The 25,979-nt window shown below is 41.0% G+C and overlaps 1 protein-coding gene across 1 annotated transcript; it reads right to left on the reverse strand.

Moving 5' to 3' along the window:
• Nucleotides 1-1,394: 1,394 nt before the first annotated feature.
• Nucleotides 1,395-24,203, reverse strand: LOC310731600 (complement C3-like). The gene is given in 40 exon segments (XM_083551255.1): nt 1,395-1,681; nt 4,118-4,207; nt 4,299-4,404; nt 4,531-4,620; nt 4,968-5,055; nt 5,256-5,307; nt 5,491-5,581; nt 5,654-5,713; nt 5,809-5,964; nt 6,106-6,269; nt 6,360-6,557; nt 7,215-7,347; nt 7,645-7,804; nt 7,904-7,979; nt 8,415-8,618; nt 8,690-8,776; nt 8,853-8,919; nt 9,260-9,463; nt 9,557-9,696; nt 9,776-9,861; nt 10,183-10,658; nt 10,785-10,956; nt 12,259-12,412; nt 12,580-12,730; nt 13,194-13,403; nt 13,501-13,659; nt 14,263-14,463; nt 14,559-14,669; nt 14,673-14,774; nt 17,429-17,572; nt 17,662-17,777; nt 20,048-20,162; nt 20,669-20,771; nt 21,054-21,141; nt 21,642-21,722; nt 21,812-21,905; nt 22,048-22,118; nt 22,289-22,454; nt 23,709-23,901; nt 24,148-24,203. Coding segments are annotated over 39 exon segments (5,193 nt in total). The 5' UTR covers nt 23,871-23,901; nt 24,148-24,203; the 3' UTR covers nt 1,395-1,616.
• Between the last annotated feature and the right edge of the window lie 1,776 nt (nt 24,204-25,979).

The following is a 25,979-nucleotide window of genomic DNA, read 5'->3' on the forward strand; positions in this document are numbered from 1 at the left end:
CAAACAAATGTGCACAGGGTATTGGTGGAGCTGCTTTTGCTGTGATGCGTGTTGCTTCACTGATCTGTGGTTTTGATTGCTGTTGCTCTTGCATAGCCTCAGGTCATGGTCCAAAAAATGCCAATTAAGATTCATGTCAACGTGCAAAGTCTTTGCTGCGATATAGCCTAACTTCCTGTTTGGCGACTTTGCTGTTTGGTTTGTTTTCCGATTACGAGCAAACAATTAGCAAATTTGTTATAGAGCAAAAAACTAAATTTGACAAAATCCATGATAGTGGACAGGAAGTTCAGATTTTGGGGTGTATATTTAATCATACTCCAGGGCGAAAAAGAAGTGTGAAATCAGCACAAATTCATCAAATGATACAAGGAAAAATGATTTATATTACAGTCCTTTAACAGGAGTTGGCCTAGTCATGAAACATTTAGGGTATTTATTTATGTATCTTATTTTTTATTTATTTATTTTTTCCAACATTGCACTTTTTTTTCAATATAAAAACGTCTTTTCTTGACAGGTCTTCTGATGACATGAGCAAAATCTGGTGCAGATTGTACACAGTATAGAGGAGCAGCAATGATGGCAGTTAGAAGTAAGTATTAATAGCATGCTATTGTAATTTTGATAGGTGGCACTAGCTAGAAGTATGATGCATAGTCTCATGTCAAGGCCTTTGCTTTGCTCAACACTTCCTGTTCAGCGGCGCTGCTGTCAAGTATACTGGTCGATTACGAGCAAACTGTTTGGAGCATAAGAAACTCTTGCAATAACTTTTGTGACACTCTGAAGATGATGTCTGCCAAATGATATTTGGTTTGGATTTGCCAAAATTTTTAGAAGAAGTAGCTTTTCTTTTCAGTGGGAATCCAGTGATTTGTGGTTATGCCCAAAATTCCAAATTCAGCCCAAATGTGACCCGAAAGTGCCACTAGAGCTAACTATTTGCCCAAATTTGGATCAGAATATTTGACATGAGGGTCACATGAACATCTTCCCTGCCAGATTATTTTTTCTTTAATCATTGAAAGATGGCAAAAGTCCATGAGGTAAATATTAATAGCCTTTAGATAAAATTTTTTTTAAAAATCTTGTCCGCTTCGGCCCTTGTGGAAACGCGGCACGTTGCTAAAAAAGTTCTTGCGGTGGAAACATTCCTTCTCTTGACCCCAGACAAGTAGGGCAGCAGATCCAAGATGGCCGTTCATCATAAATAGGCCTGGGGAAGACACCAAGTCTGTGTTGCGTTCTAAATCAACCCGGGCTAATGTCAACACACTGTCCACGAGTAAACACCGCACCCTCACTAATCTTTAACCTGTTTAAAGAACAGAATAGAACGACACACAGTAGAGGACTTTTGATTTCCAGTCAGACAGAACGGAGCAGACAAATCAGTGTTAATGTAAAGCTTTATTTAGATCCGTGTGCTGTTTGTATAGGAAACGGTTCACTATGCTACAGATTCTGAATGTAAAATAGACACTTCAGCACGCACACAAGCACAAATGTATATCATAAAGCACGGGTGTGTGTTGAAGACAACATGGACAACCCCGTGTGTGGTGTTTCTCAGGTCCGGCAGTCAGTGTTTCACAATTCCGATGAGTAGTTCTTCAGCTCCTTGCGTTACACTTGGCTGGTGACGGCCCACATCTTCTTTCCCAGAGTGTACCTGTACCTGAAGGCAAGAAAGAATAGTTATGTTGGGCAACTTAAATGCGTGATTTAAATAATGCTGTCTCCAGACAGGAGAAAAAGACAGAAATCAAAGTGCTTTCAACGTGGAGGATACCACTTATTCATGCTGTGATTTTGGCAAGCTGTTAATGATTACTCTAATTGCTATAAATATATAAATCCTGTTCATAATGCTGCATAATAGCACTGCTGCCAGATTACACCAATGAAAAACTAAGGAGAGAAAGAGCCTTCAGGGACCATGACAGTTGTTTTGGCTCATAATGCTGATTGTCTAATAAGCTGATTTAGATTTCCTAGAGCTGTGCTCTTGGATCTATGTGCTGAATTGGGTCCAGTATTAGAGAGGGCAACACAGAACCATGCCATCCTGATTTAAATACAGGTTCCAACAACTCTGGGGTTATCGTAACTAGAGATCGTTTTTATCTGGCCGATGCCAATATGACCCCCCCCCCCTTTTTTTTATGTCATAAAATGTCATTCTTAGTTAATAAGAGGTGATACAGAAAATTGCTTAAATTAAACATTTAGTAAACAACACAAGCCTTTCCATTTAGTGCACTGGTTACCAGGTTTTTGTACCCGTGACTGTAGCCTAAACTACTGGTTAAAAGCTCACTAACAATACAGTTCCAAAAATTTATTCTCATTCTCTCTCCAAATGTTATATTCTCATTCTCTCTCCAAATGTTATACGCTCAATCTCTCTCCAAATGTTACACGCTCATTCTCTTGTTCTTTTTTCTTCTCATTCTCCACAATTATAACTTTACTAGTCTAGTTGGATTGTAATTAAAATAGCACTAATTGATTGGGTTACCTTTAATTGAGGTTTTTTTATAAAGGTTTCATGTGATTGTACTAAATAGGTCCCGAGCTCGGTTCATTAAGGGGGAATCTCCAGTGCAGCTTAAAAGGCTAATTTAAAAGACATATAAGGATATATTTGTTGCATGTATCTTATGGCTACAATTAGCCAAAAATTGTGTACGGTAGCTGAAACAGAGAGGAACCACCATTGGTGGTATCTACTTAGCACGGACATAAAATTCAGCATCAGTGTCAACATCAGTGTGTTAAGAGTAACCTTAGAGTCTTTTCACATAAACTGAAAGAGTCTTGTGATATAAATAATAATAAGAAACATTATAGCCTTAATAAATTATAGTACTTGGATAGTTAAGTACATTTAAAGACTACTTTTACTAAAGTGGAAGTTTTAAGGGATACTTTTACTGAAGTAACGTTTTATCTACTGTATCTCTCGGATGTCGGGCAGCGGAGTTCGTCGGCAAGAAAGCGAATCCGATTAGCTAATTAGCTTAGTGAATTAACGTGGGATGGAAAAGAGAACACGCTCGTTGTCATTCTTGCTCTTGTCTTTGCAACTTAGCAGCCATGATTGAAAAAAGCTACTCGAGTCCGCTAGTAATGATCGCAGTAGTTGGAAAAGCTGCTTGCTTTATATATTTGCAGTTCTATCCTTTCCAGTTTTCCTGTTTGGATGCCGAATAAAGATTACTGCCACCTGTGTCAATGTAATTGGCGCAGTTGGCTGCATTCATATTGCTATAAGGGCACCGTTTGAAAACATATTTGTTTATTTATAGAAAGGAGTAGAAAGATAGTATACTTTCAGATCGGACCACTTTTTCTTTAGTTCTGTCCACTGACAGTCACACTGCTTCTCTTTATTAGTGATCCTGCTGTTGTGGTTAACAAATCATGTTTTTATTTGTCTTGAGAAGTTTTTCTTACCTGTTGCCTTTTTCATTGTAACGAAAGAACAACTGCATGCCAGACTCATAAATATGGATCAGCATAAAAAGATAAACTGGGCATGGACAGGGTGCAATATCAGGCTGATTCACATACGCACACGTATAGGTGATCTTTGATTTTATAACAATTATGAACATTGCTTACAGGTGTGCATATGACTTTTGAATATTTTTTTTTAACCTTTAATTTATTTTTTTATTTTGTTTTACAATGTTAGTAAGGATCCTAGCACAGTTTTGTAAATGAGACCCAGGTGAAGTTGTTGAGACAAGGTGTATTGTAGCCAAAGTGCCCCCTCTGGTGGGCATATACATGAAGTGAAGTATTACAGATTGCATAAACACCCTCACAGGAACAACTTGAGCAGCAAATAGAAGAGAAGAAAGCGTGTTTTGGAAATTGATAACAGTTAGCAAAATGAATAAGTGTCAGTCTATAAAAGTATCAGAAGAGAGCAAACACTTCTGTTCACTAGTAATAGGGTGGGCAGATCTACATTAGATCAATAATAGCTATAAATTGTCTTTTTACTTTGCAGACTAATGTGTGTAACGTAATTAATGTTACGTAATTACTGAAGTGCTAACAAGTCACTAAAAATCTCCAGTGTGTGTGTGGGTGTATTTTTTACCCTGCGTGCAGTGGAAAACGTTGCCTTTGCAGATCTGACTGAGCTGCTCCTTGTCCTCCGGTGGAGTGTAAAACCTGCTGCAGCGTTTATCTACACACACACACACACACAGTTTAACTCTCAGCTGGATCAAACATGCAGAAGTGTGTAAAGGTGTAGAAATATCCAGTCTCATGTGTACCTGGATTGTAATACTGGTAGACAGTAACTGTAGACGGTTGCAGGAGGCCCACTTTAAATTTCTGATTCAGCCTGAATGTAATGACGTCTGCCTCTTTGTTGGAGACCTGAACACACACACACACACACACACACACACACACACACACACACACACACACACACACATGGAGTACATTATTACAGCATTTTAATAAAAAGTGTGATGATCAGCACATAGTCCTCCATGTTACCTTGAACAGATGAATGATGAGGGAACCTCGATCGCTCAGATTGTCCACCACTTGGAAATTGTTGATGTAGCGAGCCACAGCGTTGGTCAGCTGTCAATACACAAACACACAGTGACATTGAGCTTGATTGTGTTTTTTTGTTGTTGTAGTGACGGTAGTGTGTTTGTGTTTGCTGTATGATGCATGATGCTGCCTGTTTGGTCTTGCTGTTTGATTTTGCAGTCATTTTTGTCGTCGACTCTAATTGATTATTATTATAAGATTTCTTGCCTTTAAATTTGTGGATTTGTTGTCATGCCTTTTTAGTTTTGCCTGGAGTGTTGATGTTTTTTAATGTTGTATCTTTGAAATTGCTGTAATTTTTGAATCATCTTTTTTAATGTAATTTGAACTTTCATTCTTGGATAGGACAAAATATTGCATGTTCAGTTTCTCACCAGCTCAAGGTCGGAGGTCTCTGGTTCAAAGCCTGTCGGCAGGTTGATGTCCAACACGGCCATGCGCACCTCATGCTGCTCCAACGCTCTGATCAGGCAAAACACACAATATAAAAAAAACTCAGAACACATTCTTATACAGGCAAAAGTACTGGGGCATCTGACCCACTATGTCGAGCCATACATGCTTTTTCCCCAAACTGTTACCACAAAGTTGGAGGCAATTGTTTAGGAAGTAGGAGCCCAAACCTGATAGATGAAGATATACTTTACAAGGTAATGGCTTACCTTACGTTGATACTGAGTTTATACACCTTCTCAACCTCTGCTGGAGGCTTCTCTGTAACACACAAATCATTGACTGAAAACACTGAAAACAACCTACTTAATACTATTCATGACCATCACCTTTTTATTTTTGGTGTGTTTGGTGTTTACATTGTACTATGTTTTATATTCAAGACATTTTATTAGATATCTTTGACATCAGTAATCCTGCAGGTCTAATTAAAGTTAGACGCACCATTGCTCTTGCAAATAGAGACGTTCAGCTCAAATCCCTTACAGGAGCTCTTCTTGTGTACATCAGGCAACTCGTTATACACAGTTACCACCTGCGGAGCGAGACAAAAAATAGTTAAACAGAAGAATTTTGCAGCTAATAATTGGGTTTAACGGGAGCATACCTCCAGGATCCCCTGACCACTTCCTGAGGCCATTACTGAGAAGTCCTGATCTGTAGGAACCTGTGTGGCAAAATGTATATATTTATATATATACACACACACACAAACACACTTTTACCATTTAAACAGGAATAGTTAGTTAAAAGATCGCTGACCGAGAAGGAATATGCCACATGAGCCAGATGTTTGGTGAAGGCCTGGTGAATATCTGAGCGACAGGGAACTCTGAGAACCACCTTCAAATTCATGTCAGCTGGAGAAGGTTTCTTCACCAGGTACTCGGACAGAGCCTGTAGTACCACCATGGTGGACTACAAGAAAAGGAAGGGAATTTGGTGAAAAGTGCCACTTGCAATTATAGATTAATGGCTTAGTTGCTAAGTATCTCCTCTTCATATTTGAAGAATCCCTACAAGACAATAGTTAATTTGAAATTCACTAATAATCAACACCTGGGTGGTTCCGAATCCTCCCCCGACCCGACGCTGCTGATTCAGCCACTGGAACGGAGCGGCCGCCTCCTGAACATGGCCTCCTTTAAGCAGGGCCAGCAGTGCGTAACCTGTCGCCTCCAGTGTGAAGAACGTGTTTTCTGCGTCTGGCCAGTGCTTACGGTCTGCAATCAAAAGGACCAGAATTTTACTGACGCCCTCACAAAGAAAGAAAACCGGTAAATGTACAGACTGCAAGTTGAGTCCATGAGTACCTGCTGATGCGGATTTCAGCAACACGTTCTTCGTGCAGCCCTGATTGCTCACAGCCAGGGCGTAACACGCAATTGCTACAGAGTACGGCCTGCGCAGCTGGTGGTACCGCTCCTTAAGATACGCTCCTGCTCTTTGGAAAAGCAACTGTAAAGAACAGCGATCCAGTGGTCTCAATACGGTACCATGAACATCAGTTATTAAAGAAGAACAGAATCAACACAATGTTTGGTTCATAATACAGTAAAACCCTGTTGTTCAAGCAGCTAATAGTACGAGCAAATGGAGATACGAGCGACCTTGCTCCCAAAATCTTACCCTATTTTACGAGTAAATTTCGAAGGCACGAGCAAACCCACACTGACGGTTCCCCGCTTTTGGTTGTGGGTAGCATCAGTCGCTTAGCTGATGACGTATCGCTCAGTCGCTCTCGTTGTTCAGTGCAGCAAAAACTTAACTTTTTTTAGTGCTATATTTTTATTTCACTACAAATCTTGAAAAATGTCTCCCGAGAAAATCGGTGATGGTGCTGGGAAAAAGAAAGTAAATAGAATTACTATTGAAACCAAGAAGGTTACAATCATGGTTCAATCAACCACTAACCACATGGGTAAGTGTTAAATTATGTTTATATTACAGTATACGGTGTATTTGTTTGTAGGCTACACATACTTTTTAAGTGCAGAATTAAGTCTCGGAACGGATTCAATCGCTTTTACATTCATTCTTATGGGGAAAATTAGTTCGACGTACAAGCAAAGGGACCTACGAGCAATTTGCATGAACGAATTATACTTGTCCAACGGGGTTTTACTGTAATAGGATGTTTAACAGCATGTTTTTATGTGATCATATACTGTGTGTGTGTGTGAGAATCACCTCTGTGTTTACTTGTGAATCGCTGCATTTAACAGCACTCCTAGCTTCAGCCAATGCTATCAATACAAACGCAGTCAGAGTTTCCATGGATTCAGCACCCTGAAGACCTCCCTACACACACACACACACACACACACACACACACACACACACACACACACACACACACACACACACACACACAGTCAGTACAACCAATGCAATGTGTTTTCTGCCCCCCCATCCTGGAAGTTTAATCAAAGCCTGCCTTTATATATTATAGTTATCATAAAACAATTTAATTATTAATCAAAAAATTTATTAATTCTTATACTTTCATGTAGAAAAGTCACCTTTCATACTCATGAAAAAACGATTCTACATACTGCACAGGATTTTCCCATTTGTCAAAACGTTCTCTCTTCTCACCTTCATGGAGGTGGTATAGACCGGGTTGTCCTCCTTGAACGCTCCAGATGGAAGCTGCTTGTGTTTGAGCAGGTAGAGCAGTGGGCCACAGATGTTCTGCATATCCACCGTGATGAACGGATAAGCCATGGGGAACACCTTCACCATGAACGCTGTGATCCTGTGACACAGTGAGGAGGAAGATGACCTTAAAACGAGCCAAAGGACCAAATCACATTTCATATATAAATCATCAATCATATATAAATTGGATAAATACCAGGTGCTGGTTCCTTCATTCTTATATGGTGGATACGATTTGTCTGATTTACGGAAATGAAGCTGGTTCTCGTAGCCTAAGACAGAAGCAGAGATAGATTATTAGGGGGCCAAGCAGCAAAGGTGTCAATTGTTTTTCTACTGTTTATAATCATTATTATTATTTATGATTATTTTTAATTATAAAGCAACAGCTTTTGTTCCAAGCTTTATTTTATTTAATTTGCATAGGAATGTAAATTTTAAACAGTGTTTCTCACTGTGGTTTGTAAATGGGTTTTCCTAGCCACACCTTTGCTGAGACCAGAGCTTTAATTATTCATCAAGTTCGATTTAATTCCCAGATTGTCTGTAGCACTAAGAAATCTTTAAAAAATAACTATTGCATCTGTAAACCTCTAAATACTTTTAGGAATTCTATATTGAATGCTTTTCAGTGGCTACACCACTATCATATCTCTAATATATTTTATAAAAGCAGACATTGAATTTACACCATCCCTCAATGTTACCAGTCTTTATGTATGAGATGGCGACCTCCCTGCGCTGGATTCCTACACTCTCCCATTGCGAGCTGCGGTCCAGATAATGAACGGCAATGAGCGGGAGCATGATTCTAGCCAAGTTCTGCTCCACACAGCCTCCGGGCATCTGGATCAGCGCCGCCAGCGAGTCCGGACTGATGGAGTTATTAAGGCTGTCAGCCAACAGATTACCTAAAACACACACGGAAATGAGATGAAGGGTTCAGTGAAGACAGTGGAGCCAGAGAGTAACATTATTTTACCTCTGATGTTGACAAATCTTTTGGGAACAGAGTTGGGAACCACAGAACTCAATGTAGCTCTTTTCACCTGAATCAGCTGCTTTCCTCCTGAGGATCCAACACGCAAAGATTAGATTCAGTCTCTGAACGCATAGTAAACTAAGGTAACAGGAAGTGATCTTACCACTGTCTCCTTTATCAGCAGGGTTCAACACAAAACTCATCACATTTATCTTCTGAATGCCTTCCATCTGCAGCAAGAAATAAAAAACGCATATACCATACCATATACATATTTGCTCTATATCACTTTATAACCACCTGCCTAATATTGTCTTAGTCCCCCTTTTGCTGCCAAAACAGTCCTGACCAGTTGACCATTAATTGCATTAACTTCAAGATCTTACCAATGGGCCAGCCTTTGCTCCTCACGTGCTTCAACAAGCCTTGGCTGCCCATGACCCTGACCGTTTCACCACTGTATATATATATACATACTGTATATAATGTATGTGTGTGTGCACTTTTTGGCAACTTTTTCACTTCTTTTTTTTTTTTTTTTTTTTACTTCTTTTCCATATCAAGCCTCACCACTACATGGAGAGTTTTCCGGACAGCGTCCTGTCCAGTGCGTGACATGGCGGTGACCTGCAGGGGGAGCTCTCCTGTTTTCAGCGGAATTACAGTGTAGGGGATGAGCACAGAGGATTTAGCTTGTACAAACACCTCCTGCTTGTGATCCTCAGTATATGCCACACTGCACATATTCACCATTTTTGACAAGACCACCAGCACCTACACAAACACATATTAAATGGCCAGTGTGAAATATTCTGACACTCTTACAATGAAATGCACAGAGAACATCATGAAACATTCTAAGGTTACCTTCAGGCCCTTGCTCATGTAGTTGTGCAGCATGGCCTTCGCCTCAACATGTTCGTTTCTGGCTGCGGTGCGAGGAAGAAGCAGTTTGATGAAGAACGGCTTCCATGCCCGGACATTGAACTGCTCAGCTACACAGAAACCTGACACAGACAAAGGCACGTAGCTAGATGATCAAATAGGGACATAACATGAGGAAATTGATTTGAAAATTTGGTCTACCTGTGCTAGCTGATGCACTGATCCCCAGAATCCCCCACTGAGTGATGCTGTCAGGGAGAACAGACACCAGTTGTGCAACTGCCAATCTGTAAAGAAGTAAATATAGTATGGTATGTATAGTAAACTAATATGCAAGGTTCTGGTACTGTATTGAAGACCATCATTGTGATTTCCCCTTACAACTAAACATTTTGCTAAGTTCCATCTCAGGCCAGTCTTGTCACTCTTACTGACTACAGTGGTATATTTTTTGTAATATTGTTATCCCGTGCCTGCTTTAAGTAAATTTAAGAAAAACTAATAACTGTCAAAGGTTTCTGTTCTAAAACTAACCATTTGGTTAAGAGCATGTACAATTATTTGTGTAATACTATTTAAAAGCAACAAAACAAAAAGGTCATGCTTACCGATCTGGCCCAGGGGTTTCAGGAAGTTGGACATCAGTCCACAGCCATGACTCAAAGAACTTGGTGCGTACATAAATGTCATTTAGCTCATCATAATACTCATCACTCACTCCATGTTGCTGATGAAAAACTTGACCTGCAAAACCTGCCGGACCTACAGGACCTGCCAGAACTTCAGGACCTGCCCAAACTATTAGAGCTTCAGCACCTTGAGGACCTACACGACCTGCTGAACCCATTAGACGTCTATGACCTTGAGGATCTGCAGGACCTACAGGACCTGGAAGACCATGAAAAAGCCCACCGCCAGTGACAGGAACACCAGGACCACTGCCAGGACAATAAAGAGGTCCAGATAGTCCAGGAATGGAATAATGGTCAGGACAATACAGAGGACAGAAGACAGGGATGACATTAGTGCCAGGATAGAAAAAAATATGTAAAAAGCATGCAATAAAATGTTTTAAGAATTGGGAATGTACAGTATATTGTTAGGGTGGTTCCCTTATAGGAACTCGAGCTGTGTCGCAACGCTTTGGGAAAATGACTGTATTGTCCACGCTCTTTTGTGTAATCAGTCAAAATTGGACGCGGGCTGTCACCAGCGTGGTGACATGGAGAGTTTTCCGGACAGCGTCCTGTCCAGTGCGTGACATGGCGGTGACCTGCAGGGGGAGCTCTCCTGTTTTCAGCGGAATTACAGTGTAGGGGATGAGCACAGAGGATTTAGCTTGTACAAACACCTCCTGCTTGTGATCCTCAGTATATGCCACACTGCACATATTCACTGGCTCTCAGAACCACTAAAGAGAACACTAGGGCCATTGGCCGGGCCAACACTAGGGCCATTGGCCGGGCCATGGCTGCCCTTGTCTCTACAGAGAGGCACCTCTGGCTTACAATCTCGGGAATGTCCGACAGGGATAGTTTTCAGGAGAGTAAGAAACAGGCGGCAGTACCTCCCATGCTGCTGTCATGGGCCGGCTTGGCAGGCACATCCCCAACCTCCACCCACCGAACCTCCCATCAGGAGGTACAGAAACAGAGCGTTGTGTCTCGCACTTCTCCTACCAGGTATTCTGCATGGCACTCTGTTTTAAAGCCCCGTGAAGTGACAGATCTAAGAACTGTCATCTTCAATAAGAGGGCTTTGACGTAAAAGTCCTTACATAGGACATTCTGAGAATCCAGCTGTTGCACCTCATTATCTGGTGCAACAGCTGGATTCTGAGAATCCAGCTGTTGCACCTCATTATCTGGTGCTCGCCCTGTCCCGGCCCTCTCAGGGACCTGGTCTGTTAACCCTGCCACTGAAGGTGCTTCAGTGCAGCTTTCGGGGCCGAAGCTTACCAGTATCGGGTTCTTCCGTTTGGCCTTGCCCTCTCACCCCGCACCTTTACAAAATGCTCAGGTTTGCATCCTCAAGTATATCAAAAATTGGTTGACATTGGCTTGATCAGAGCAGTTAGCAGTCCGGCATTGAGATGTTGTTCCCGCTCACATGAAGTTTCAGGGGTTTCGGCTGAATGGCGGGAAGAGTGTGCTTTCTCCATTACAGATAACCACCTATCTTGGCGTCATATCAAATTCAGTCGTCGCGTTACGCTAAAAACGGATGCGTCCCTCAAGGGGTGGGGATCGGTCATGAGTGGTTGCTCTGCCCAAGGTCTATGGGAAGGGTACCATATTTTGGCACATCAATTGCCTAGAGATGCTGGCCGTGCTTCCGCATTTTCTCCCGGACCTCAGAGATCACCACATGCTGATCCGTACGGACAATACCTCGGTGGTTTCTTACATCAACCATCAAGAAGGTCTGTGCTCATGCCCCTGTACAGGCTGGCGCACTAGGGGCACAGCGGAAGCTCCTCTCAGTGAGAGCAGCTTACATCCCGGGTTGGTTGAATAAAGCAGCAGACACCCTGTTGAGGCAGGTGTTAAGACCCGGGAAATGGCGGCTCCACCCTCATGTGGTAAAGCAGATTAGGGAGAAATTCGGCAAAGCCCAGGTAGATCAGTTCGCATCTCAAGAGACGCCGCTCTGACCCCTCTGGTTCTCAATTTCTCTAGCCCCACTGGCGCTGGACGCCATGGCTCAGGCATGGCTGAGGCTGTGTCTGTATGCTCCCCCTCCACCGCGCTGCTTCTGGGAGTTCTGCAGAGAGTTTGCCGGTACGGAGTCCTTCTCCTCCTTGTGGCTCCAAGGTAGTTGTGGAGGCGGTGGCTGAGGCTGTGACCGAGGGGGTAGAGACCATTCTCCACTTAAGAGCTCCCTCCACGAGGAGGTCGTATGCCACCAGATAGTGCCTGTTCTTTTTATGGTGCCCGGTTCAGTGCTGGAATTCCTCCGAGGACAGTTTGCCAAAGGGTATCTGCGTGCTGGTCCACCCCACTGACCTTTGTCCAGTTTTACAACCTGGACCACAGTGCCACTCCTGGCCCCTCTGTCCTTCAACCTGGCTGTGCCCTTACACACTAGTAAGGGACTGGTCAGTCTGGCGAGATTGGGCACTCGTTCCCAAAGCATTGTCACCACGCCGGTGAAGGCCTGCATCTAATTTTGACTGGTTACACACATTATTTCAGAGCATGGACAAGGCAGTCGTGTTCCCAAAGCGTTGGGATGCTGTGTCTCATTCCCTCAGGGAACTAGGGTTACATACGTAACCTAGAGACATTTATCATGACCATAACAAAATTGTAACATCAGGAAACATAAATATCTTTTTTTTAAACCCAATTTTCTCCTTATTTGGTTGTTGCAAGCTCTGATCACATGACTGCATAATGACCACAAAACTTAGCTGGCCCCCTTTGCTAACAAGATTTCTGCAATACTTTCCTGTGATGGAAAACTTCCAGACCCAATACATAAAAATCACATCCCCTTATAAAAAAATGAAACGATTTGTATCTAAATCAGTTTGTAAATTTCGGGTTGCACAGATTGTTGCTTTGAATCACTGAATCACAGCGCCTCCTCCTGAGCTTCCAGTAGCATGGAGCTAAACCAAGGTAAATCTTATAAGAATTTCCACTATTGGAATGGAAATTACATGTTTAAATTGAAAACGCAGACAAAGAAATGTACCAAAATTATTATTTGTTGATGTCGTGAAGCTTGAGTGAAAATTCAGCCCTGCATCATGGAACACACCCATGCTGTTCCTCCCTCCACCTGAAGAGCAGCCCAAATCCCCTTGTCCCAGCGTGTCCCAAATCTGCTGGCACACAACTGAATTAGTTGTACAATTAATAAAAAAATTGTCAAGTTTTCTTTTCTTTTTTTTTTTTATAAATAGTGCTAATACTAGTCACCTTCTTTTGTGTGAGGTGGCTCTTACTTAGCAGGAGAAGGGAGTTGTCCACGGCCACAAGGCTGACCTTCGCTCCAGGATCACCCCTTAGTTGAAATCTAAAGCTGTCGCCTGGTGAGTACGATTGTTTCGCCTTACCCCTTAACTGTTCAACCTTGAGCTACAAAAAAGCCGACATAAGCAAGCGTGACAGAATAGATTTATGTAAATGTGTTAAGGTTGACATTATTGTGCTTTGTAAATATGGCATGTAAATAAGTTGAAATTGTGTGACCATTGCCACAAATATATACTGCTGTTTCTGCAGTACGGTGAATGATGCACATTTTTTTCTAAAGAGATGCATGTAATCATAATGGAAGGAGTCAGCACTTTGTAACGTTCAGATAATTTTCCACTACAGAAAAGTCTTGGATGAAAAGATTGCTTTTTCTTGTTTTCTTGGTAACATGATAAAATGAAAATTTTATTTGGCACATACACATTCATACAGAATATGACATGTAGTGCATAACATTTAAACACAAAAAAAATCACCAAGCTGTGGTTTGTTTGTACTAACCATGGAACTACTTTTAACAAATAAATAGCATAACTGGGTGTGCATTAATAATTTACTTGGATATAAGATGCTGTAGCATTGAATTTGCACCCTCTGGCTTCCTGGAAACGCACACCTCTAGTGCTTTCAATGTGAAATTTTTATTAAATAATCACTAAGTAGTGCACAGTGTATGAGAGACTCTGATGCAAATTGACTTACCGACCCCAAACATTGGCTCTTCGCCTTCACCAAAAGGGAATCGGCCATCAAATCTATGTCATGCTGTAATGGTAAAATGTAGTAGGCCACGAAGCGGAATGCAGGCACCATCTCTGGTGTCAGCAGAAGGGAAAATTTGGCTGCATTATACTTGCTTAAATTTACTTTGCCTGCCCGGATTATCTTCCCTTTGTTTAACACCTGCAGACATGGTACAGAGAATAAAAAAACCAGTGAGTGAAGGTGAATGCGAGAGTTGCAAAACTAAATAGCAGGAGTGAAACTGTGTCTCTTACGGTATATGAAAGCTGTTCAGGTTTGATCCTTTCTTGGCTGGAGGTGAGGCTGAGATGCAGACGGAAGTCTACAGTGTCACCTACTTTTGCCTCCTTCTTGTCTACAGTGATTTAAAGCTGGTTTGGGTCTACCAATTTGAAAGGCATGTAGGGCTCCACCAACCATTCAGTCTTTGCCTGCTGCTCAGGCTTCAGCTTTGGGATTACCGTATTTACCTGCAGTGATGGGCAACAAGCAAATAGGAAATGCAGAATAGAGGTTATGCTATATGTGTATCTATGATAATATGAATACAATTTGTGACATATCTACAATGGATATGACTGCTGTGCAAACAGAGGTAATTCAAGAGCCAAACTGGTCACATTTGTAAATGTAAAGCATGGGACCATAATAACGCATTGTGAAGCTTTGCCATTTGATTCAAAGAAAGTCTTTAAATGCAGCATAGCCTACTCTCGTTGCTGTAATTGAGTAGTTTTTCTCAGGAATTTAACTTTTTTAAGTAGGTTAAAAACAGCGTACTTTTACATGAGTACATCTTTAGTTCTGTACGTTTACTTCAACCTGTAATCGCTAGTTGATCCACCTGTGACCTGGGGGCGCTGCTGTAAAAACTATTATGGGTATAACTTCTGCTGGTAGTACCAGCTTTGACTGGCAACAGCAGTATGTTTTGTTTATACGCGGTTTGTTTTTCAGGTGAGAATATGTTAAAATGGCATTATAAATGCTCTGGTTCATGGTTGCATTAATAATTAGATGAAGCTTAATTTGTGCCTATATACACAAACATATTGTTAGAGCTGAATGCACTTGCAAGAGTGCACTACAAGCCTGTCTTGCCTTGTCTAACTGCATTCTTTTAGAGAAGAAAATCTTGTTTTTTCAGATCTGTTTTTAACTTGTGTTTTCCCCTCTGCCTCTTTCTTATTAAAGACTGCATTTTATATTACTCTGCTTGAATCCTGCATTCGGGTCCACGCCACTCATCGTATTTCCTTACAGAATAATCTGGCAAAAACATGGACCTAGCGGGTGCACCAAAACGTTAGGCTTGCCCCGCCCTAAACTGGCAATTTACTGACACACCCAAAAGTTTTTAAGGGCACTTCATGCCCAAGCTTTGGCATACCAATTGGTTCTTGATGGCATCTTAATACAGCTGTCCCTCCGGCTCCTGTGCCCCGTTGGGGGGGCTTCCCAACCTTAGCCTTCATGCCTGGCTGGGGGTATTGCCCAGGTCTCCCGACCTGCCGAGATCAACGCTCTACCTGTCTGCCCTACCAAGCACATCCCCCAGCCTGTCTGCTTGGCCAAGCTCGCTCCTTCAGCCTTGTCAGCCCCACTGAGGACGTCACTCCTCTCCCGAGCCCCGCTGAGGACAGCACTCTGCTCCTGAGCCCTGTTAAGAATGTTGCTCCACTCCCAAGCCCCGACAAATACGTCTCTTTATTCCCGAGCCTTGCAAAGGGCAGCAGAGAGGGCTCCGGTCCACTGCTCCGCTCCACAGTCCCGCCGAGGTCACCACTGCACACCCAAGCCTTGCTGACAACGTTGTTTCACCCCCCAGGTTTCTCCAAGTTGTTCGCCTGGCCCTTGATTTTGCTGATGTCGTGGTCTCGGCAGAGGCCGCCGCTCCGCCTCAGAACTCGGCGGAGGCCGTCACTCCGCCTCATCACGTCAGCCCGAAGGCTTGTTTGACAAACAGAGAACTGCCTCTAGGGGCAGCCACCTGGAGCCTCGCTCTCCACTTCATCTGGCTTTTCCCGACCTCCGAGGCGTTCTAGGTGTGTCCACTGCTGGCACCCGACCTTCCTAATGCCTCAGCTTAAGGATTTTCATGCCTGTCCAGTAATTAGGTACTTTGTAAAGTCAGGTACTGATGTAGGGTAAGGTGGCTAGGGGTGCAATCAGTGTTTCAATCCATCCCCAATGGTGTTTAGGAGGAATAAGATCAGAGCTCTAAAGCAGGCCCCTCAAGATCTTCCTCTCCCAATCATGTAAACAATATCCTAATAGAGCTCACTTTGTGCACAGGGGCACTGCCATACTGGATAATGATGCAGCATTCAAAAACGTTCTATACAATTGTGTGCCTCCAGATTTGGCACATATGGCAGGATGTGGTATATTAAAAAAATAAAAATGAATTATATATATATATATTTTTTTATATGATCATATTACGTTCAAATTGTGTTCATGTAACGTGAAACACATAATGGCACTAAGGTGTGATAGTGGTAGGTGTATGTTCGAGGGGTTAGAGTTAGCAGTGTAATTTCAGATGTAAATACATGCAGGTAAACATAAGCACAATTTCATTTCATCTTCTCCCGCTATCCGTAATTCGGGTCGCGGGGGCAGCAGTCTAAGCAGATTCCCCAGACACTTCTCCGTGTCCAGGGATCGGGCTGTCAAGGCCCCCGCATTTGACTTCTGCCCAATCCTCTCAGCATCGGTCCCTTACGGTCCCTCCTGCAGGTGGTGAGCCCACGGGAAGGCGGCCCCACGTCGCTTCAACGTCAGGGTCCTTGGTTTATTTTTCTCGTAAGGGTCCCCTGGAGCATAGAGGGTTAAGGGCCTTGCTCAAGGGCCCAAGAGTGGCAGCTTGGCGATACCAGGGCTTGAACCCCCGACCTTCCGATCGGTAACCCAGCACCTTAACCGCTGGAGCCACCACTCCCCACAATAAGCACAATGTAAAAACATATTTACTATGCATAATTAAGGAAGGGTATGCTGATGTCCTTTCTGTTAGATTTCACAACTTGTTCTGAATAATTGAGTAGCTAAAATGTTTTTGAAAAGTAATAGTACGTTTTACATTGTGTAGGATTTTTTAGTACTGCACCACTGCACCCACCTTTATAGTCTTGGTGGTAAAGTCATATGGCATTTTAAGGGACACTCTAATTGTGCCACTGTGCACTTTAACAGGAGTGGTCAAGAAGCTGATTTTCACTGGAACATTCGGAGCTGGGGACCCGTCATGATGGCTGACCGTAACCTGAGGCACAAAATGCAATTATTGAAAATGAAAAGTGTAAAGCAGTTCAATTCTCTGTAGGTTGATATTCACAAGAGTTAGTGTTGTACCGTCAAGTCAAATGGCAGGCCAGTTTTAAAAAACCTTGATGTGTCTTTAATGGCAAGAACATATGGTGTGAAGATGATTTTGATGCCCGACTTCACCGCCTCCACAAGTTCACTTCCTGAAAAATGTACAAAAAAATGTGCATTATATGCTTTGGTAATAGGAAAGACTTAGGAATATTTGTGTCTTACTGTATGTTTCAGATTTGCCAGTAAGTGTAATGTAAATCATTTGTGCAAAACATTAAGATGTACTGGATCTAGGGTTAGCTGTGGTCAGTCTGCTTATGGGAAAACCCTTTCTCAAATATGTCTAAGACAAAAAATCTGGCAAATTTTACCCAAAGATGCTTGAAGTTGAACAGGAAGCTTGGAAAATCAACTGAGCCAATAGACAATAGCCAATAGACTTTACAAGCCAGTGCACACTTTAATGCCTGTCCCAAGCCCGGATAAATATGGAGAGTTGCGTTAGGAACGCCATCAAGCATAAAACATGTGCCAAAATGTGCTAAATTCATACCGGATCGGTCGAGGCCCGGGTTACCAATGACTACCACAGGTATTTTAGTCAACAGGGTACCAGTTCGAAATTGGGTTCGCTAACTGTTTGCCAAAAAAGGAGAAGGAGAGGGGAAAGACGTCTAACAAAACAGCAGGGATAGGAAAATTGTGTAGGAGAGTGGAGTTTCGGGTTGGTACTTTAAATGTTGGTACTATGACTGGGAAGGGAGAGAGGTAACTGATAAGATGGAGCGGAGAAAAATAGATATGTTGTGTGTTAAGGAGACCAAGTGAAAAGGGATTAAGACCAGGAACAATGGAGGGGGGTTTAACCTGTTGTCTTTTGCCACAGCTTTTGGGACTCACACCTGAAAATGACCCACCTATATTTTAAAGTTAACAGTGTGGGCTACATACACAATTTAAATATTTTTGGAAAGAAGACAAAATGGGCTTTACTGTCAGTCATTTAAAGTTGATATTGTTTAAAAAGATAATAAGTTATAGATGATGAAGTGACTGGACTATACACTATCTGCATTGAACATTATTATTATTTCATATATAAATACATGAAATTAGTCCTGGAGCAATCCATAAAAACATAGAAACAGAATTGGGATCGACATAGAGATGAGAAAAGCAGCAGGTGAGGAGGAATGTGGCAAAGGAAAATGAGGAGCTGTATGAGATGTTGAACACTAAGGAAAGAGAAAAGAATTTGTACAGACTGGCCAGGCAGAGTGACCGAGCTGGGAAGGATGTGCTGCAAGTTAGTGTAATAAAGGATGTGAGGAGAGTGTGTTAAGAAGGTGGAGGGAGGATTTTGAGCAGCTGATGAATGAGAAAAATGAGAGAGAGAAGGTTGGATGATGTGGAGATGGTGAAGCTGAAAGTGGATAGGATTAGTAAGGAGGAAGTCAGACCAGCGATTAAGTGGATGAAGAGTGAAAAGTCAGTAGGACCAGAGGACATACCGGTGGAAGGAGATTGCATTGGAGTCTTTAACCAAATTGTTTATCAAGATTCTGGAAGGTTAGAGGATGCCTGAGGAATGGAGAAGGAGTGTGCTGGTACCTATCTTTAAGAATAAGGGAGATGTGCAGACCTGCAGTAACTACAAGGGAATAGAGTTGATCAGTTACACCATGAAGTTATGTAGTGAAAGAGTAGTGGACGCCAGGCTAAGAGGATAAGAGCAACAGTATGGTTTCGTGCCAAGGAAGAGCACTACAGATGCAATATTTTCTTTGAGAATGTTGATGGAGAAGTATAGAGAATGTCAGAAGGGGTTGCATTACATGTTTGTGGATTTAGAGAAAGTGTACAACAGAGTGCAGAGAGAGGAGTTGTGGTTTTTTACGGGGAAGTCAGGAATGGCAGAGAAATATGTGAGGGTGGTGCAGGACATGTATAAGGACAGTGTCACAGCAATGAAGTGTGCAGTAGGAATGACAAAATAATTTAAGGTGGAGGTGGGTCTGCAGGAAGGCCAAATAGGAGGTTAATGGATGTGGTGAGGGAATACATGCAGGTAGTTGGTTTGAACGAGGCAGATGTAGAGGAAAGGATAGTATATAGACAGATGATCTGCTGTGGAGCCTTAACAGGAGCAGCCGAAAGAAGAAGGATGCTCGGAAAACCACTTTTAACACACTACGTAAGCAAACACTTACCATGATAAGTACTAATTCACATGGCCAATTGTGCTCTTAATGTGTTTTAGAATATTAATATATTGTATCTATATTTGATTGAAACCTACTAAGTAATTTTGGAAACACCGTCAAAAATCAAGTACACAGTAGCATGTGTATCTACTCCTGTATCTTTCATCAGCTCTAAATATCCCCAAAAGAGATATTACAAAATATAGTCATCTTACCTGTGCTGGTCAACACAGAAGCTTTAATATATATAGACAAGCCCTCTGAGTGTCTGACATCAGGGTATGCTTTCTTAAGTTCATCAACGGTCAATGTGGCAATCCCACCATTCAGCTGCAAATTATCAGAGATGAAAAACAGAAGCAAGAAAGTAATAACCCCTGGTATACTAACACCCAGACTTTAAACCGATTTTTTCCCCATGGAAAACACCAGCAGTTGATGACAGGTGGTGCCTGTGGTGAAGATCTACCACTGGAAGAAGACTCTGAGAGCAGAAATATAGCCGTACTACAAGATACAGATCACTAAACAAAAGTGTGGATCTGCTCATGATTCAAAACAAACTGCCAACACCATATGTTATATGCTTTAAGGCATTTATCTATTTCTAACTGTGTACCTAAAAATTAGCGGTTCAATGTTTAAAGCTTTTTAGGACATTTAGATCTAAATATCAGAAAATAAAGCTGACATTCTGAGCAGATTTTTTTTCTTCTATCAAGGTATCAAAGCAAGAAAGTTTTATATGATGTAAAAAAAATGTATAGAGTCTATTTACACCTCAACTTTGTCTCTCATTAATGAGATCCTATGCAAGACCTTTATATTGCACTCACATCTTTCACTTGCTTCATATAGGAGACTCGTTTGTTCATGCCGTCTTTCTTGATTCCGAACACCACGTGAGCAACACCGTCCACTTTCTCGCCATAAAAATATCTGAGAATAGATACGAGAAGCTGTTGAAAAAAAGCGGTTTCTAAAATGTTACAGAATGAACAATGGAAAAAGAATCTGCATTTTAAAATGGGAATGTTTTAGTGATTTCGTCTAGTCCAATCAGAGTCTAGTATGCCAAATGCTGTAATCTAAACCAGCCTACAGTTTAAAGGATAACCTAACTAAGCCGTCATCTTTCACTCTTAAAGGTTATACTTATACATTCTTATATTCATGGATTACATTTTGCAGTTAATATAATTAGTCTAAGATGACACTTACTTGGCATACACCTTCACCTTCAACTCTTTATCTTCTAAACCCAGATGGAACTTTGACGGTACCAGCGTGACATTGAATGCTGGAAGCTCTAAGAGCAAAAATGTTTCAGGAAAAGTTCAGTAAACAAAACAAAAGAACATTAAACAGTAATTACATTCCATTAGCCTAATAGACTAGTATTCCCAAAATGAAGTGTGATTCCTATTCAAAATGTCATTTCCTTTTAATCTCTCACTATACAGACAAAAGTACAGGTAGACCTTGACTTATGATGACACTAGTTAATAATTTTAGAGCAATTTCCAAGAAGAGTGGAGATATATTGTTTTTTATGTATTATAACATGGGGACTAAATGTAGAAAATTCAAAAAGCAAACTTTTGTCCTTATCTCCTATGTTCATTCATGCTCACGCAAATATACAATAAATGGGCACACAATAGTGATTGGTTACTACCAGATTTATCTGCTTTTTGATTCAATTGATTAAACTGTTGTGAACAGTGTCTTATTTCTCCCACAGTATCTGTCATCCAGCTAGTTAGTTCAGATCCATTTTCACTAGTTAAGTGGATCTGTTATACCTACCATATTTCTTCACCTCAAAAGGTGCACTATATGTCTTGTTTCTCCAGTCGTCGAATTTTGCAACAATTTTCCACTTGCCCTCTCTATAAAATAGTAAAAATATTCACGGTTAAGCAAAAAAATTAATGAAAAAAAGATTCATAAATGTAAATACACAAATATTTCACAACTTCTATACATACTTGACAGTGCGTAAGTGTCAGAGTAAATGCCGTCGGCTGCTCTGACGGCAGATTTAGCATGGACTGTAATTCCGTCAGCGTTCTGAAAAAGCAGAGATCATCAATGCTTCCAATCCCCACTGCAGTTAAGCATTTATAGATCATTTTAGGCTTTGATCAACAGCTACTAAAAATGTGTCAACCTTCCAAAATGGTCTTTCAATAAAGTGCATTAGAATGAATACCTGAATTTCAACAGAAATCGTATTGTTGAAAGCCTGAAACTCTGGATTAGAAACAAAGGCTCTGAAGCGCACTATAAAATAAGAAAAACAAAAATCAGCTGTATCTGTGTTGCCATAAATCATGATTTTGGTCATTGCCCATCGTCAGTGTAAAGCATTATGAAATATTAGTCTGAATCTGAGTAGAGATAAACATTTCACAGTGAGAGACAGGCTTTCACTTGTGTCTTACAGTAGCTACCTGTGTCTCCTGGGTTGTAGATGGGCTTGTCTGTCTGGATGAAGATGTATCCAGAAAGAAAAGACACTTTACTGATGTACTCAACCTGTTGAAAGGGTCCAAACTCGGCTAGCAGCCGAACATATTTTGTGATTGTTGGGTCTTGCTGCCGTTTTCTTGGAGGAATCTGACAAAACAAATACAAAACAAACAAATTTCTTTCTGGCTAATGGTTAACTCATAAGGTCTTACCTAGCCTAGGGCTAAACTCATTTACAGTCATTATTATTGTTTTCAAAAAACACAAGAGAAGGAAAGTACCAAGACCAGGTGGCATTTCCCTAGCCTGTTTAAAAACCTGTGTGGTCCAACTGGCCTCCATCTTTTTACAGATCTTTCATCCAGCTTGAAATAGATTGCTGGTTACATAAGTTGGTACGTTTACTGGAAGGCATTTTCTGGAAGGTATTCACCTTCATTTTCTGAAAGGTATTCACCCGTACAACTGTCAGTTTCTTAGATTACCCTCTCGCCCGAAGGGAGTATGCATTAAGACCCACAGTATGCAGGAGCTGAAAGATTGACCTTTTCCAAATCCAGGATGAAGGTTCACTTGATTCCAGGATTGTCCCATTTCTTCTGAAGATGCATCTGGAACTTATGCATGCAAGCAAGTTCTTCTTCTCACTAGCTGCAAGAGGAAGCGTTCACCTACAACAAGAGGAATTCGTTACCCAAACACTATAATGGCTATTAATGCCTTTAGGTTGGAGGTTGGTGTCACTTTTTAATGCCATTTTATACGTTTTCTTTTACATTTTTTAGAGTGTTTATTTCTTTCTTTTTTTTTTAGGGTAAAATTGAATTAGGTATTCTATTTGTCCAGGTCCAGTCCATGTACAGAATCTGAAAGTTAGTCTCGACTTCCTCCCTATGGTGGTATTTCAAAAAGGAAACTTGGCCAAAGACATTTCAAGTCACAAGGGGTTTCTGTCACAGATCCATTTCCAGCAGCACACAACCAACACGATGTTTCTCATGATTGCAAAACTCTTCTCATTTTTTGGAAACTCTATATACAAAGACTTATACTTTTCGTTCCATATCTAGATCTTGCTTATTTAGACTCTTGGCCATCTTCATTTATGTCTCTTAACAGTTTGTTTATTTCTTGTTTTTTTTGTAAAATTTTCTCGTGTATTTCAGACACCTTTCTCCATGTGACTTCAAACTGAGCAGTTGAGCTCACGGGCTCCGAACTCAAGTATTTGAACTCACTTAGTCCAAGTCCTGGTTCTTAACTACTGAGCTACCGTGCATGTTTCTCTTGAGCACTTACAATAGGTCTATCCTTCGTATACCTATTGTGTAAAAATGCTTTGTGCTTATTAAGTTTTGTTCACTGCTCATTTGCTTCTATGTTAATCAGAAACTGAATTACCATTATGGTTTTGAGGACGCTGTAATTATTATCAGAGTTCAGGGTGACTTTTCGCCGGAGCAGTGTTACATTTTTCTCTGGATAATCGGATACCAAGAGAGTAACGACGACCGGCTCGGAAAGTCCAAACGCCTCCAGCAGAATATTTTCCTCATTTCCCATTCGTAGTGTAGATGGAGCAACTAGAACAAACCTGTAAAAAAAAAAAAAAAGGGGGGGGGGGGGTGATATGGTGAGGTTTTTCATGCTGTCTGAAACCTTCCACAACTCCATAAGATTTATTCAGTCTAAAATGGGCTCTATATCAGAAATAACACATTTCCATGATTGCAAATAAACATGTTTTTATTGATTTCATTACATTTTTAAACCTGCCTCTGATTCAGTGTGTGTGTGTGTTTGGTGTGTGTGTTTGTTTTTTAGCAGGATAAGTATTAACTTTGGGTCGCGTACAAAATCCGGCTATGAGTCGCAAACACAGCACACAATTGCTCATTGACCAAAACATGAGCTGTTTATCGAGCTCGCCGTACTGCGTATTTCTGCCGAAGCATTTGAGACTAACAATTGTACATTTTGGTTTTACATTGTACAATACAAATGACTTATAAAGTCTAGTTTGTAGGACTTGCTGTGGATAATGAAATTGTACAAAAAGTCTAAAGTACTGAGGATGAGGAGCTGTATCATGAGGGAATATCAGGACAATCAATAACAATAGCAATAATAATAATACAAATAGTAATAATAATAAAAAATTCCAACGTACTGTCTTACAGAGTTATTCCTGTACCTGTTATGGAAACATACAAGCAACAAATTCAAAGGACATAGAGTCAAAGTAGTCTAGCTTTATTCTTAAAACTGTTAAGGTTCTTTAAAAAAATTACTCACCACCTAATATTGGTGCTGGGCTGAGCAAAAATACACACGAAAGCGTTCCACAAGAACAGCTTTAAAGTCCACATCTTACAGAGAGGAGATGAAATGTAGCGCACTACAGCAACATCTGAGAAATGCGACTGCAGATGTAGGTGCGCACTCCTCTTTAACCATCCTACACAGTTCTCTGGAATGCCTGGCGGCAATGCGGTGCACTTAAAAAACAAACATTTAAAGTGAGGTAACATCACACTATTTACAAACCCGATTCCAAAAAAGTTGGGACACTGTACAAATTGTATTTCATTAAATATAAGTGTATGAGATTTGTAAATTATTGCATTCCTTTTTTTATTTACAATTTGTACAGCGTCCCAAATGTTTGGGAATTGGGTTTGTATACAGTGTGATGTTACCTGACTTTAAATGTTTTTTAACTTAGGAAGAATAAGTAAGAATAAATTAGTAAGAATAAATAATAAAAGGAAAGCAATACTTTACACATCTCTTAAATATTATTGTATGATATTTAAATTATTGAATTTTTTTTTTTTTTTACAATTTGTACATTGTCCCAACTTTGTATATAGTGTGATGTTACCTGACTTTAAATGTTTTTTTTTTTGTTGTGTTTTTTAGTTTGCCGCCACAAAAAAGTTGGGACAGGTAGCAATAAGAGGCCGTTGTACAGTTAAATGTACATATAAGGAACAGGTGGAGGACCAATTTGCAACTTATTAGGTCAATTGGAAACATGATTGGGTATAAAAAAAAGCCTCTTAGTGTGGCAGTGTCTCTCAGAAGTCAAGATGGGCAGAGGATCACCAATTCCCCCAATGCTGTGGTGAAAAATAGTGCAGCAATATCAGAAAGGAGTTTCTCAGAGAAAAATTGCAAAGAGTTTGAAGTTATCATCATCTACAGTGCATAATATCATCTAAAGTTTCAGAAAATCTGGAACAATCTCTGAAACAATGGAAGTGCTTAAGGGTCAAGGCCGGAAAACCCTAAACCTAAAACTCTATAGGTCAAAAAAGAAGCCATATCTAAACATGATTCAGAAGCGCAGGTGTTTTCTCTGGGTAAAGGCTCATTTAAAAAGGACTGTGTCAAAGTGGAAAACTGTTCTGTGGTCAGACGAATCAGAATTTGAAGTTCTTTTTGGAAAACTGGGACACCATGTTATCAGGACTAAAGATGATAAGGACAACCCAAGTTGATATCAGTGCTCAGTTCAGAAGCCTGCATCTCTGATGGTATGGGGTTGCATGAGTGCGAGTGGCATGGGCAGCTTACACATCTGGAAAGGCACCATCAATGCTGAGAGGTCTATCCAAGTTCTAGAACAACATATGCTCCCATCCAGACGTCATCTCCTTCAGGGAAGAC

Source organism: Silurus aristotelis, assembly GCF_946808225.1.
Source record: "Silurus aristotelis genome assembly, chromosome: 9".
In the NCBI taxonomy this organism is placed as follows: domain Eukaryota; kingdom Metazoa; phylum Chordata; class Actinopteri; order Siluriformes; family Siluridae; genus Silurus; species Silurus aristotelis.